At 46.9% G+C, this 13192-nt stretch overlaps 1 protein-coding gene across 6 annotated transcripts in view; it reads right to left on the reverse strand.

Moving 5' to 3' along the window:
- Nucleotides 1–7508: 7508 nt before the first annotated feature.
- ZNF274 (zinc finger protein 274) overlaps nucleotides 7509–13192 on the reverse strand; it is a 30574-nt gene continuing 24890 nt past the window's right edge. For 5 of the 6 annotated variants that reach the window (XM_032263355.1, XM_032263360.1, XM_032263358.1 and 2 more), the window contains 3 exons: nucleotides 10774–10886; nucleotides 9445–9571; nucleotides 7509–8990 (listed from right to left, as the gene is read on the reverse strand). In XM_032263355.1, coding sequence (XP_032119246.1) covers nucleotides 8008–8990; nucleotides 9445–9571; nucleotides 10774–10886 — 1223 coding nt within the window. In that variant the 3' untranslated portion in view covers nucleotides 7509–8007. The remainder of the gene's footprint in view (nucleotides 8991–9444; nucleotides 9572–10773; nucleotides 10887–13192) is intronic. The other variant, XM_032263357.1, reaches the window with a different exon arrangement.

Below are 13192 nucleotides of genomic sequence, written 5' to 3' on the forward strand. Positions count from 1 at the left end.
AAATTAGCTGGGCATGGTGGTGCGTGCCTGTAATCCCAGCTAATTTTTTGTATTTTTAATAGAGACGGGGTTTCACCATGTTGACCAGGATGGTCTCGATCTCTTGACCTCGTGATCCACCCGCCTCGGCCTCCCAAAGTGCTGGGATTACAGGCTTGAGCCACCACGCCCGGCCTGAGAATAACAATTCTTATTCCTTCCAGCATTGAGTATTATCATTTTTATTTTGCCAGTATTTTGGGTAGAAGTAACATTTTATTTAATTTGTATTCCCTAGCTGCTTGTGGTTTCAGGATCTTTAGATATTCTTACTGGTTATTTGGGGTTTCATTTTCTATGTTTTATCTAATTAATATTTTTTTCTTTTTTGGCACTTTATAGGAGCTCATGGTAGTTTCTAGATGTTAACCTCGTCTGTCATTTGTGTAACAAATATTTTTCTCAACACATAATTTGTTCTCTTTTTAAATTTGTAGTATTTTAGCATACAAAAAATTCTTTTTAGGCTAGATGCAGTGGCTCATTCCTCTAATCTCAGCACTTTGGGAGGCTGAGGCAAGTGACAAATCACTTGAGGCCAGGAGTTCAAGATCAGACTGGCCAACATGGCAAAACCTGTCTCTACTGAAAATACAATAAGTAGCCAGTGTGGTGGTACATGCTGGTAATCCCAGCAAGTCAGGAGGGTGAGGCACAAGAATCACTTGAACCCAGTGGGTGGAGGTTGCAGTGAGCAGAGATTGTGCCACCGTACTCAAGCCTGGGAAACAGAACAAGACTCTGTTTTGAAAAACAAAAAATTCTTTTCATGTAAAATATGTATGTCTATTCTTCCTTTATGAATAGACCTGAGTTTCTTGTCTTGCTTAAAAAAAGTACTCCAAGCCATAAGAATTTATGTTTATGTAGTCTTCTAAATTTTCTTTTGGACTTTTTAAAACATGAAAATCTGGCTAAGCAAGGCTGTAATCTCACCACTTCAGGAAGCCCAGATGGGAGGATCACTTAAGACAAGGATTTTGAGACCAGCCTGGCCAACGTGATGAGACCCATCTCTACTAAAAATACAAAAATTGGCCAGGGCGTGATAGTGCATGCCTGTAATCCCAATAACTAGGGAGGCTGAGGCAGGAGAATTGCTTGAACCTGGGAAACATAGGTTGCAGTGAGCCAAGATTGCACCGGTGCACTCCAGCCTGGGTGATAGAGCAAGACTACATCCCAAAATATAAAAATTCCTTAAAAATACAAATCATAGGTCTATCAGGAATTACTTTTGTTTGAGGTCTGATGCAGGTATCAGCTTACCTAGAGAGCTAGAATTCTTCTAAAAATCACTTCTCAAATAAGCTATCATTTTTCTTCCACACATTCATTTGGCAATTCTTATAATAATACCATTCTGTTGAGATTATAATGGCACTTTATTATCGAGCAAGGCCAGTTCCTTGACTCTTCTTTTGATTACAATTTTCTCGACTGTCATCAAGCATTTATTTTTCCTTTCCATCTTTTAAATCATTTTCTTTAATGGGAGAAGACACTTGTTGGGATTGGGGTTGCCTTCATTTTCACACTATCTACAGAATTACTAGATTTTTATTATTTTAAGTATTCACATCCAAGAATATGATGGTTTTTCATTAATTAATTTAGATTTTTCGAATTTAAATTTTTTTTTTTTTTTTTTGAGATGGAGTTTCACTCATGTTACCCAGGCTGGAGTGCAATGGTGCAATCTCGGCTCACCGCAACCTCCGCCTCCTGGGTTCAGGCAATTCTTCTGCCTCAGCCTCCTGAGTAGCTGGGATTACAGGCACGCGCCACCATGCCCAGCTAATGTTTTGTATTTTTAGTAGAGACGGGGTTTCACCATGTTGACCAGGATGGTCTCGATCTCTTGACCTCGTGATCCACCCGCCTCGGCCTCCCAAAGTGCTGGGATTACAGGCGTGAGCCACCACGCCTGGCCGAATTTAAATTTTTTCATGTAGGTCCTGTATCTTTCTTGTTAAAATTATCCTATTTTACAAATTTGTTTCCTATTATGAATGCAAAGTCTCTTCAATTTCCATTTGTAGCTGTCAGTTCAAATATTGAAACAATGCTATTATTTTTATACTTAGCATCCAATCTAGCCATCTAACCAAATCCCTTTATTAATTCTGATAGTTTATTCAATCTGAATGTCCTGAGTTTTCTGTTTAGATTCTCTTATTCACTAAAATAGTTTGTTGCTTCTTTTTTCCGTTATTTACATCTATAATTTTATTTATTTATTTTTGCATTAACTAGAACCTCCAAAACAATCTCAATGATCATATTTTGGTAAGGGGAAGTCTTTTCTTCCTCCTGATTTTCCTTTGCCCAGTATTGTATAACATGTCACCATTTTAAGTCATGTTTCTTTGTTTTTGTTTTAAATTATATTAAATTTTCTATTTTACTTAATAGTTTTTAATAGAAGTGACTAATGAATTTTACTAAATGCCTTTCAAGCAACTGTTGTTAAAATCATATGGCTTTTCTCTGTATACTGTTGATTAAATTTTACTGATAAATTTTCTGAGATTGAAGCATTCTTGCATTCCTCAAGCAAACTGAGGTTGAATATACTGTCATCCTTTTGATAAATTGTTGAGTTTTTTTTTTTTTTTTTTTTTTTTTTTTTTTTTTTGAGACAGAGTTTTGCTCTGTCACCTAAGCTGGAGTGCAGTGGTGCGACCTTGGCTTACTGCAACCTCTGCCTCCCAGGTTCAAGTGATTCTACTGTCTCAGCCTACCTAGTAGCTGTGATTACAGGCACCTGTCACCACCCCTGGCTAATCTTTGTATTTTTAGTAGAGACTGGATTTCACCATGTTGGTTGAGCTGGTCTCGAACTCCTGACCTCAGGTGATCCACCTGTGCTTTGGCCTCCCAAAGTGCTGGGATTACAGGTGTAAGCCACTGTGCCCGGCCTTATGTTTGTTCTTTCATCCCTCTGAAATTTAACTTTCTGTATGGTGTGATAGAGATCTGACTTAATTTTCTTCCATATAGCTGTATACTCTCCCAGCACGTTTTCTGAACATTCCTCTTTTCTGGATCACTTAAAAATGGCTGCTTTATCATATGCCACAAATGTTACCTCTATATAGCTTTGTTGCATTGATTTGTCTCTGTCTGCTCCAGGGTCACAGTTTTAATTACTTCGGCTTAACAGTACACACTTTCATTTTGGTAAGACACTCCCTACATTGTTATTCGTGTTAAAAATTATGTTAACTTTTGCCATTTTCCCTTTTAGATGACTTTTATTATTATTATTATTATTATTATTATTTTAGATGAAGTGTCACTCACTCTGTTGTCCAGCCTGGAGTGCAGTCGTGTGATATTGGATCAGTGCAACCTCTACCTCCTGTGTTCAAGGGATTCTCCTGCCTCAGCCTTCCAAGTAGCTGGGACTATAGACATGCCTGGCTAATGTTTGTATTTTTGGTAGAGAACAGGTTTCACCAGGTTGCCTAGGCTGTTCTCGAATTCCTGACTTGAAGTGATCCACCCACCTTGTCCTCCCAAAGCATTGGGATTACAGGTGTGAGCCACTGTGTTCTGCCTTTAATCAATGGTATTTAACTCACGTTTGTTTTGGCAAGTAAATGACCAAAAGGCCCCACCCCCACCCCACTTTTTTTTGAGACAAGATCTCCCTCTGCTGCCCAGTCTGGGGTGCACAGGTATAACCACCGCTTACTGCTCCTGGACTCAAGCCATCCTCCCAAGTATCTGGGACTACAGGTGTGTGCCACCATGACCAGCTTTTTTCTTTTTCTTTTTTCCAGATATGGGGTCTTGCTGTGTTGCCCAGGCTGGTTTCAAACTCCTGGGTTTAAGCGATTTACCCCTCTCAGGCTCCCAAAGTGCTGGGATTACAGGCCTGATCCACAGTGTCCAATCCGAAAGACCACTTTTAAATCAGTTTATAAATTTTGAATTTTAACACATGGATTAAAAAATTTATTCACCGGCTGCGTGTGGTGGCTCCCACCTGTAATCCCAGCACTTTGGGAGGCCAAGGTGGGCAGATTACGAGGTCAGGAGTTCAAGACCAGACTGGCCAACATGGTGAAACCCGTCTCTACTAAAAAATACAAAAATTAGCTGGTCATGGTGGCTCATGTCTGTAATGCCAGCTACTTGGGTGGCTGAGGTAGGAGAATAGCTTGAACCAGACCCAGGAGATGGAGGTTGCAGTGAGTTGAAAGCATGCCATTGCACTCCAGCCTGGGCTACAGAGCAAGACTCCATCTCAAAAACAAAAAAACCTCAGCAAATAAGACTGAGGGTCCTGGATATGGCAAAACACAAGTTGGTGTGGTATGCTTCTCGTTATTCCGCCTGCCAGGCGAGCCTGGAGATGCTTGGTCCTGGCAGATCTCCTCACGTTTCTTCCAGGTTTCTGCTAAGGACACAGCTCAAGAGATGCGCAGCCCGACTCTTCAGCAAGCATCCCTGGCCAGACCAGGTGGGTGAGGGCAGCTAGGCTGGGTGTCTAGGAAAGGCAGGCGCTGGGCCATTTCCAAGGCAGGAAAGGGATGCTCCTAACCTGTGACTGAGGGCCAGGCAAGCACAACGCTTGTGCATCTGAGCCTGATGAGACTATCAACCTCTCCCTACAGTCCCAATCCCCTGGGCGCCTGGGACTACCTGGCCCAGGAAACCTGGATCTCTAGTCTGGGCTCTCACTGTTACTGGGAAGGCAGTCCCGTTCCAGACCTCTAGAGAGGGTTTGCGGATCTCACGCAAGAAATAATTCAAGTCCAGTCCATAAAGTGAAAGCAAGTTTATTAGGAAAGTAAAGGAATAAAGAATGACTACTCCATAGAGAGAGCAGCCCAGATGGCTGCTGGTTGCCCATTTTTATGGTTACTTCTTGATGATATGATAAACAAAGGGTGGATTATTCATGCTTCCCTTTTTAGACCATACAGGGTAACTTCCTGATGTTGCCAAGGCATTTCCAAACAGTCATGGCGCTGGTGGGAGTGTAGCAGTGAGGATGACTAGGGGTCACTCTCGTGGCTGTCTTGGTTTTGGTGGGTTTTGGCCGGCTTCTTTACTGCAAGCTGTTTTATCAGCAAGGTTTTTTTTGTTTTTGTCTTGCTTTTCGTTTTTGTTGTTGAGACGGAGCCAGCCTTGCTCTGTCACCAGCGTGGCGTGCAGTGGCCGGATCTCAGCTCACTGCAATCTCCGCTTCCCGGGTTCAAGTGATTCCCCTGCCTCAGCCTCCCGGGTAGCTGGGACTACAGGTGCGCACCACCACGCCCTGCAATTTTTTTTTTTTTTTTTTTGAAAAACGGGTTTTAGCTCTTGTTACCCAGGGGGGGGTGCAAGGGCGCGATCTCGGCTCACCGCAACCTCCGCCTCCTGGGTTCAGGCAATTCTCCTGCCTCAGCCTCCTGAGTAGCTGGGATTACAGGCACGCACCACCATGCCCAGCTAATTTTTTGTATTTTTAGTAGAGACGGGGTTTCACCATGTTGACCAGGATGGTCTCGATCTCTTGACCTCGTGATCCACCCGCCTCAGCCTCCCAAAGTGCTGGGATTATAGGCTTGAGCCACCGCGCCCGGCCAATTTTTTTTTTTTTTTTTAAATTTTTGTAGACACGGGGTTTCGCCATCTTTGGCAGGATGGTCTCGATTTCCTCACCTCGTCATCCGCCCGCCTCGGCCTCCCAAAATGCTGGGATTACAGGTGTGAGCCACCCCGCCCGGCCTGTCAGCAAGGTTTTTATGACCTGTATCTTGTATAGACCTCCTATCTCATCCTGTGACTAAGAATGCCTTCTTACTGGAAATGTAGAGCAACCGGTCTTAGCCTTAGTTAACCAAGCCCCTATTCAAGATGCAATTGCTCTGGTTCCAAAGCCCCTGACACCACCCTCAGGCCGAGGACGGGGTCCCTAGGGGATACGCGAGCCTCCACAGGTCCGGGGCCATTCCTCTACGCAGGGGCGGCCGCCAGCCGCAGGGCGCCCTACTCCCGGTTGTAGTCAAGATAGCCCTGAGTCTGTTTCCACCAGGCGTGGGCGCGAAGAGCCACCAACCGCTGACTGGGCCAGGCACAGCCACAGGAACCGGCTGGAGGCGGTTTGGAGGAGGTAAAAATCTGGTTGGGGAAGACAAGGAACTCATAGGGCAGACGAGAGGCTGATTGGATGAGACAGGTTGGTTGTTTGGCAAAGCGTGACTCTTGGCAAGGCCTGCCGCCGCTTGGTCGGAGCGGTGCAGTGATTGGGTGGGTCTGTTGCGCGGGCTGCGCCGCGCGGTCTTTCGGGACTTGTAGTTTCTAGTCTCCAGCGTGACGCCGACTGTGGCTCGGAAGTCAGCGATTGTGTCCTGGTGCTGAAAGCTGACGGAAGCTACTACGCTTCGGGAGAGAAGCGAAAGCACCCTCCCAGAGCTGCGGGCTCGGCTGGGTCTGGACTCCGCCGTTAACCCTTCCGTCAGCGTCCCCGCTTGATCAGCCTCTCCCGGGCCTGCAGCCTTTGACGCACTTGGAGGTGGACACCTGGCCGTGGAAAGCACCCAGGGAGCCGCTCCGTAGCCTGTGCAATGAGAATGACCCTCCTCGCTCAGACCCATGCTGGCTATGCTCAATGGCCCCGCACATTCTTACAGCAGTGACAGGGAATCGTGATTTTTGAGGGAAAGGTAAAAATCATTCGCATAGCGTCAAATACCACAACCTCGAGTGTGGTTTTACGCCTTACGAGATTGTGGGCCAGGCGCCGTGGCTCAGGCCTGTAATCCTAGCACTTTGCGATGCCGAGGCGGGCTGATTGCCTGAAATCAGGAGTTCGAGACCAGCCTGGGCAACACGGTGAAACCCCGTCTCTACTAAAAATACAAAAAAATTAGCCAGGCCTGTCGGCGTGCACCTATAGTTCCTGCTACTCGGGAGGCTGGGGCAGAGTTACAAGAATCCTTATGAGATCACACTGTTGGATAACAACTTCTGTATGGTGCACATCAGTGATTGTTTGTTTTAGATGCACTGTAGTCCACGGAGGCATTTTATTTGTAAGCATTACATCCCGAGAAAAAGAATCCCAGGATTTTCTCTCTTGTGTGTTATTTTTGTTTGAGACGGAGTCTCACACTGTTGCCCAGGCTGTAGCGCAGTGGTGGGTGCCTGTAGTTCCAGCTATTGGGAGGCTGAGGCAGGAGGATCCTTTGAGCCCAGGTAATTCGAGGCTATAGTAAGCTATGATAGTACCTCTGCACTCCAGCCTGGGTGACAGAGCAAGATTCTGTGTCAAAAAAATAAAATATGAATATTCCCAGGAAGTCCACACACTTGCCTGGGGTTTCCAGCCCTTTGAGTGTCTTAGTTTTCCTTACCTTCACCTAACCATATCATGACAACACCCTAAGAAGCAGAAAGATCCACTTATCCCAATTCACATAATTTCTTGTGCCCAAGGTGCTGCAGGCTTGCACAGAACCTTCTAGAACTAATCTCCTTCCTTTTGTTTTAATGTTGCTTAAATATCAATCATTACTGTAGAAGTATTTAAATAAGCAGGAAATACACAGGTTCTACACAGAAATAGATCAATAGTTTATCCACATTCTCTTTTGATCCTTATTTATACACATAAATACTTTACTGTGGTACTGTAAATGTAATATCAGTGCAGATTATTAATTACCTGGCTTTTTAAACTTATGCCACATTTTCAGATTTTATTACTCTCACTTTTAATGACTAAATGAGTGAACAGACAATATCAACTGAATGGAAAATTATTTTTTCCAACTGGTGTTAGTAACTCCCCACTCATTTTCTTATTTATTCATGATGTGCTGGGCAGTCTCTCCAGTTGTCCTCTGGTCTTGGGAATGTCCTCACTCAATGCTTCCCTTTCACATTCAGTCCCAACTCACAAGCAGGCCTGTGGATGTTACATTGCAAGGCCGAGCTGAAAAAACAGTGTTTCTTCAACTGGTTTGAGGGTTATGAGGTAGGGAGTTTCTTCTTTCGCTTTGTCCTATTGTGGGTTCTCTGGTGCCCGATAAGGTGTGAGCTCTGGGTGAAGGCCTTTCCACATTTGTTGCACGCATATGGGCGCTCCCCAGTGTGAGTCCTCTGATGTCTGATGAGGTGGGAGCTCTGGCGGAAGGCTTTTCCACAGTCCTGACACTTGTAGGGCTTAGCTCCAGTGTGAGTCCTCAGGTGCTGGGAGATGGCTGAGCGGTCATTGAAGGTCCTCCCACACTCTTGACATTCAAATGGTCTCTCTCCAGAATGAACTCTCTGATGCTGTGTGAGGGAAGAGCTCTGAACAAATCCTTTCCCACAATCTTGACACACATAGGGCCTCTCTCCTGTATGGATTTTCTTATGCACAGAAAAGTATCTTGGGTTCCGGAATATTTTGCCACATTCACTGCATCGGCAAACTTGGCTCCCCTTGTGAATTCTTATAAACGTAATCTGTTTAGTACTCCGATTGAAGGTTTTCCTACAACCATTGCCTTCCCTGGCATTTTGCCTTTCACAGCTCTTCTGATGAATTTTTACTCGTGAATTATGTTTCATGCTGTTAACCTGTGAGTCACGTTTGCGCAATCGTTTTCTAGGAGGAATTTTCTGCAGCAAAACTTGGTTGGTGTCAAGAGTACCACTGTTTGCCTGGGACTCAAGTTTGTCAATTTTCTGGAGTGAAACCTGGTTTGTGTCAAGAGCACCACTGTTTGCCTGGGACTCAGGGTTGTCAAAGTGTTTCTTCTGAGGGAGCTCTTTTTCCTGAGCAGACTCCACCTGTTTCAACCCTGTGTCTTGGACTTTCTGGACCCCACCCTGCAAGGTATCTTCTGATGTAGAGGACAAGGCATAATCCCTCGAGGATTCTTGCACTTTCAGGCTGGCAGCTGGTTCTTCCCCAGGAATGCCAGAATTTAGAGCTAACTGCTTATTTTCCAGTGTAGTCTCCCAACCTGAAAAAAAAAAAACCAAAAGATGTGGATACCATAGTAGATGTGTTAGATGGGTCTGAGAGCATGAAATGCATAATTAAGTTCAAAAGTCAGGATTTTTTTTTCCATATAGAGTCATGCAACCTGAAGAGAGACTGACAAGCAATGAAGCAGCAGGGAGGGGAGCACTGACTTTGGTGAACAAGGGACATGGAGGGCAGGGAGTGTCCTCCAAGCTCTTTGAATTCCTGTTCTATCATACTGCCTCAGGGCAGATAACAAATCGCTTCTTCACAGGACCACGGCTGCTTCTAGCCACCCAATGCTAGGTCTACGGTTCCACTTATAGCCTTTGGATGGAGCAAGCGCCACTTGAGGGAATGCCCAGTGTGGAGCCCAGAGAAGATGAACACCCCTCACTTGGGCTCCTATGGCCTACCAGCCCTGGTATGGGTGAAGAGGGGCAGGGCCTTACCCACAGAGACCAGGTGCCCAAAGGTCTCCAGCATCACATCGCGGTACTCAGTCCTCTGTGTCGGGCCCAACAGCCCCCACTCCTCCCGGCTGAAGTCCACGGCCACATCCTGGAAGGTCACTGGCTCCTGTAACATCACACATGTGTCTGTGCTCAACAGGAGGGTCAGAGGGTTGTCAATGAAGGCAGATGAAAGGCCAGCTGGGAGGTTCTGGCAGAGCTCACTGTGCTAGGGACTCTCCTGCTTTGGGGATTTACTCAGAGACACCAACCCATGGCCCACACGAGGTCTACTGAGTCCAAACCAAGGTCTGGGTTTCAGGCTGGGAGGCAGAGCCCTTGCTTCATAAAGAGCTACAAGTGCAACAAGCAAACAACTCCATCCTAACCATGGCTCTATCCAGCTTGCCCAGTGCTGACATGTTCCCACTGCAGAGCCTTCTCCATCTATTAATACTGTCTTCCCCCTTAGTGGAAATGACAACCAAGCCCCTGCCTTTGTGGATGGGGCTGATCTGGGAGCAGGCAGCCACCCTGGCACAGCCATGACTGGTACTTTCTGGGGAACTGACTAGGACTTTGGGAAAAAGAGGTTCCTCCAACCCTGCTTTGCCAGGATCTGGGAGGCATTTTGCTTACATGGGGCAGAATCTGTCTAAGAATAAAGGGGAGAATGCAGAACCATGAAACAGGTTGGCCAGAGATTCTTCCCATCACCTGGGAGCACCTGGATGCAGCCTTGCCTAAAGTCTAGTACAGAATACATGAGAGCCAATAAATTTACTTCTACAGCTTGGGCCAGTATAAGCCACCTGCAATGCAAACAGTTCTGACCAATGCCACAAACATACCGCTACCCCAATGCTTAGTGCATCAGGACCAATCTGGTTTCATCCATACCCCAGCTCTGGGTTACTCTGAAGCAAATCCCAGATACCAAAAGAGCTACAAAGATAAATACCTTAGTATGCATTTCTGAAGGATGAGGGCTCTCTTGTACTGACCTGGATGCAGATGTGCCTGCCTGTGATAGTTCCATCTCTCAAGTCTCTGTAAACACCTGGTCAGTCCCTACCCTCTTGCCTCCTGCCTTCTCAACTCCCGGGTCACCATGGCTTGTCTCCAGTGATGCCACAGTGGCTGGAGGGCAGGGCTGCCCTTCACACTCAGATTGCTTCAGGGCCCAGCACAGACCTAAGAGCCCAGAATCTCAGAATGACCCAGCCTGTAGGAGGTCTTAGGAAAGCCCAGGGCAGAGTGGATGTCTCATGGGTGGGCCTGCCTCACAGGAGATGCTGTGAACAAATAAGGGCGACACTCCCTGCTTACCTCAGGAAGCACTGTCGCTGGGCAGATGGCTGCATCCTCCTGCTTCTCCTCCTGCTGGGCAGTGACCTTGAGGCAGCAGGCGGTGCCCTCGACAGGTTGTTCTGCAGGAAGTACCGAGAGGAGACACCAGCCAGAGGGGGTCAGCAGGTGTGGGGACCCTTGGAAAGGGCAACGGTGGCCTCTCTGCAACTGTTAGGCCACTGCACATCCACATTGTACTATAGCTCCAAGACAGCCTCTGCTCCTTTCCTACCTTCCCACCAGCTCAGCTCCCCTCCCGAGTGCCCACACCTGGATGGGCCCAGGATGGCTCACCCTCCAAAGGCCGCAGGGAACCAGTGTCCTCACTGCTGAGACCCTGGTCCCACTCCTTCCCGCTCCAAGGACGGCTGTGGGCCTCAGCCCCTCCTGTGAGGCAGCTGCCTCACACTGCCTCGAGTCAAAGCCCCCGTTTCTGGCCTCCAAGCCCTCCACCCTGCCTATTTGGGCACCCTTTCATTCCTCCCTGTCTTCTCCCACCTCATGAAGGATGAGACGTTCCCTGGACCCACAACATGCAGCCATCTTGAAGTGAATGTCACCAAGTCTCCTCCCAGCTAAGAAAACAATAGCTCCATCCAGCCCTATGGCCCCTCTAACCATGGCTCCTTCATGTCTAACCTTCCTCACATGACCCCACATGGTCCACAGGCTTCCACAGTGCTAATCCACCCTCACCATCAAGGTGGGCCATGAGATGACTTAGGCTGACTCACTGGATCATCCCTTTCTCCTGGCCACAGTGATTAGATATGGAATGAACAAAGCCTATAGCCAGATGATTGGAGCCAACAGGCTTTAGCTGGAATATTTGGGAAAGAGAAATCCCATGCAGGGAGATAGCCTGCCCACGAATGAAGCCAGTGGAGGGCAGAAGAGGTAAGAATGGGAGACAGGACAAGTCTGGAGTACATTATTAGAGCCCCTGGGTCCAGCCCTGCCTGATGCTACAGCATCCTGGAACTTTTTCAATAATTCTCCTTCTCCTTTGAGCCATTCTGTGCAAGCCTTTGTGGCAGTCACACCCAAGAGTCCCAACTAACACACTGATCACATAATGTGGGATCCTCAGGGTTCTCTGGAAGGCCTCTTCCCATTGTCTTCTGGGGCCCTAATTTATTTCATTCTGAGGTTAAACACAGGGTGAATTCACTGATTTTCATCTCATTAACCCCACAACTGTCTCCTTGGCACCTAACTAGTTTTCTGTTGGTGCTACAGTGAATTGCCAAAATGCCAGTGGCTCGGATTAATGCAAATGTATTACCTTATAGTTCTGGAAATGAGAAGTCTGGTTTGTGCCTCACTTGGTTAAAAGAAGGTATCAGCATGGCTATGTTCCTTTTGGAGGCTCCATGGGAGAATCCATTCCTTGCCTTTTCCAGCTTCTAGAGGTTGCCCCAAACACTTGGCTTATGGCTTCTTCCTCTATCACCTGCTTCTATCATTACATCTCCTCTGACCCTCCAGCCTCCCTCTCCTTAAGACTCGTGTGGTTATGTTAAATCCACCCAAATAATCCAGTGTATCTCTCCATTTCAAGATCCTTAAGTTAATTGTTTCTTCAAAGTCCCCTTTGTCATGTGAGACAACTTATTCACAGGGTACAGGAGTCAGGACACAGACACCTTTGGGGCAATTATTCTGTCAAGTACAGCACCCCAGACTTGGGGCATCTAAAACAACTCATGCAAGTGCCTGCCCTGCTACCTTGGATACCCACATATCCAGGACGTCCTGACCTCTTAGAATCTCAACATTCCCCTTCAGGATACCTTCTCTTTCCCCTCAATTACAAACATGAAGCAGCCAATCATTCATTCACATCAGAGATATCTTCTGGGCACCCGTGAATGTGGAAAATGGAGGTGGGCAATGCAGGAGCACACATACTCTGTGAAACTCAGCCTGAAGAAGAAATCAAGTCTTGGAGTCTTACTCCCAAATGCACACGACACACGTATACTCTCTCTGCAGTCTGTCATCACCATCACTCCTATGTAAGACACCACACCATCAGAGGGCATGGGAATAGCTGCCTGTGTGTGTCCAGCCTCACCCCCATCCCCTGTCCACCATCTACCACACACACAGCCTGATTAATCTTTAAAGGTCAAATCCAATGGTGCCACCAATTTCTGAAACTCAGGGATCAAGTCCCACTGTTTTTTTTTTTTTTTTTAAGACGGAGTCTCATCCTGTTACCCAGGCTGGAGTTCAGTAGCGCTATCTCGGCTCACTTAAACCTCCGCCTCCTGGGGTCAAGCAATTCTCCTCCCTCAGCCTCCTGAGATTACAGCCACGCACCACCATGCCTGGCTAATTTTTTGTATCTTTAGTAGAGACAGGGTTTCACCATGTTGGCCAGGCTGATCTTGAA

This window comes from Sapajus apella, unplaced genomic scaffold (genome assembly GCF_009761245.1).
Source record: "Sapajus apella isolate SASKATOON/1434 unplaced genomic scaffold, GSC_monkey_1.0 scaffold135, whole genome shotgun sequence".
NCBI lineage: Eukaryota > Metazoa > Chordata > Mammalia > Primates > Cebidae > Sapajus > Sapajus apella.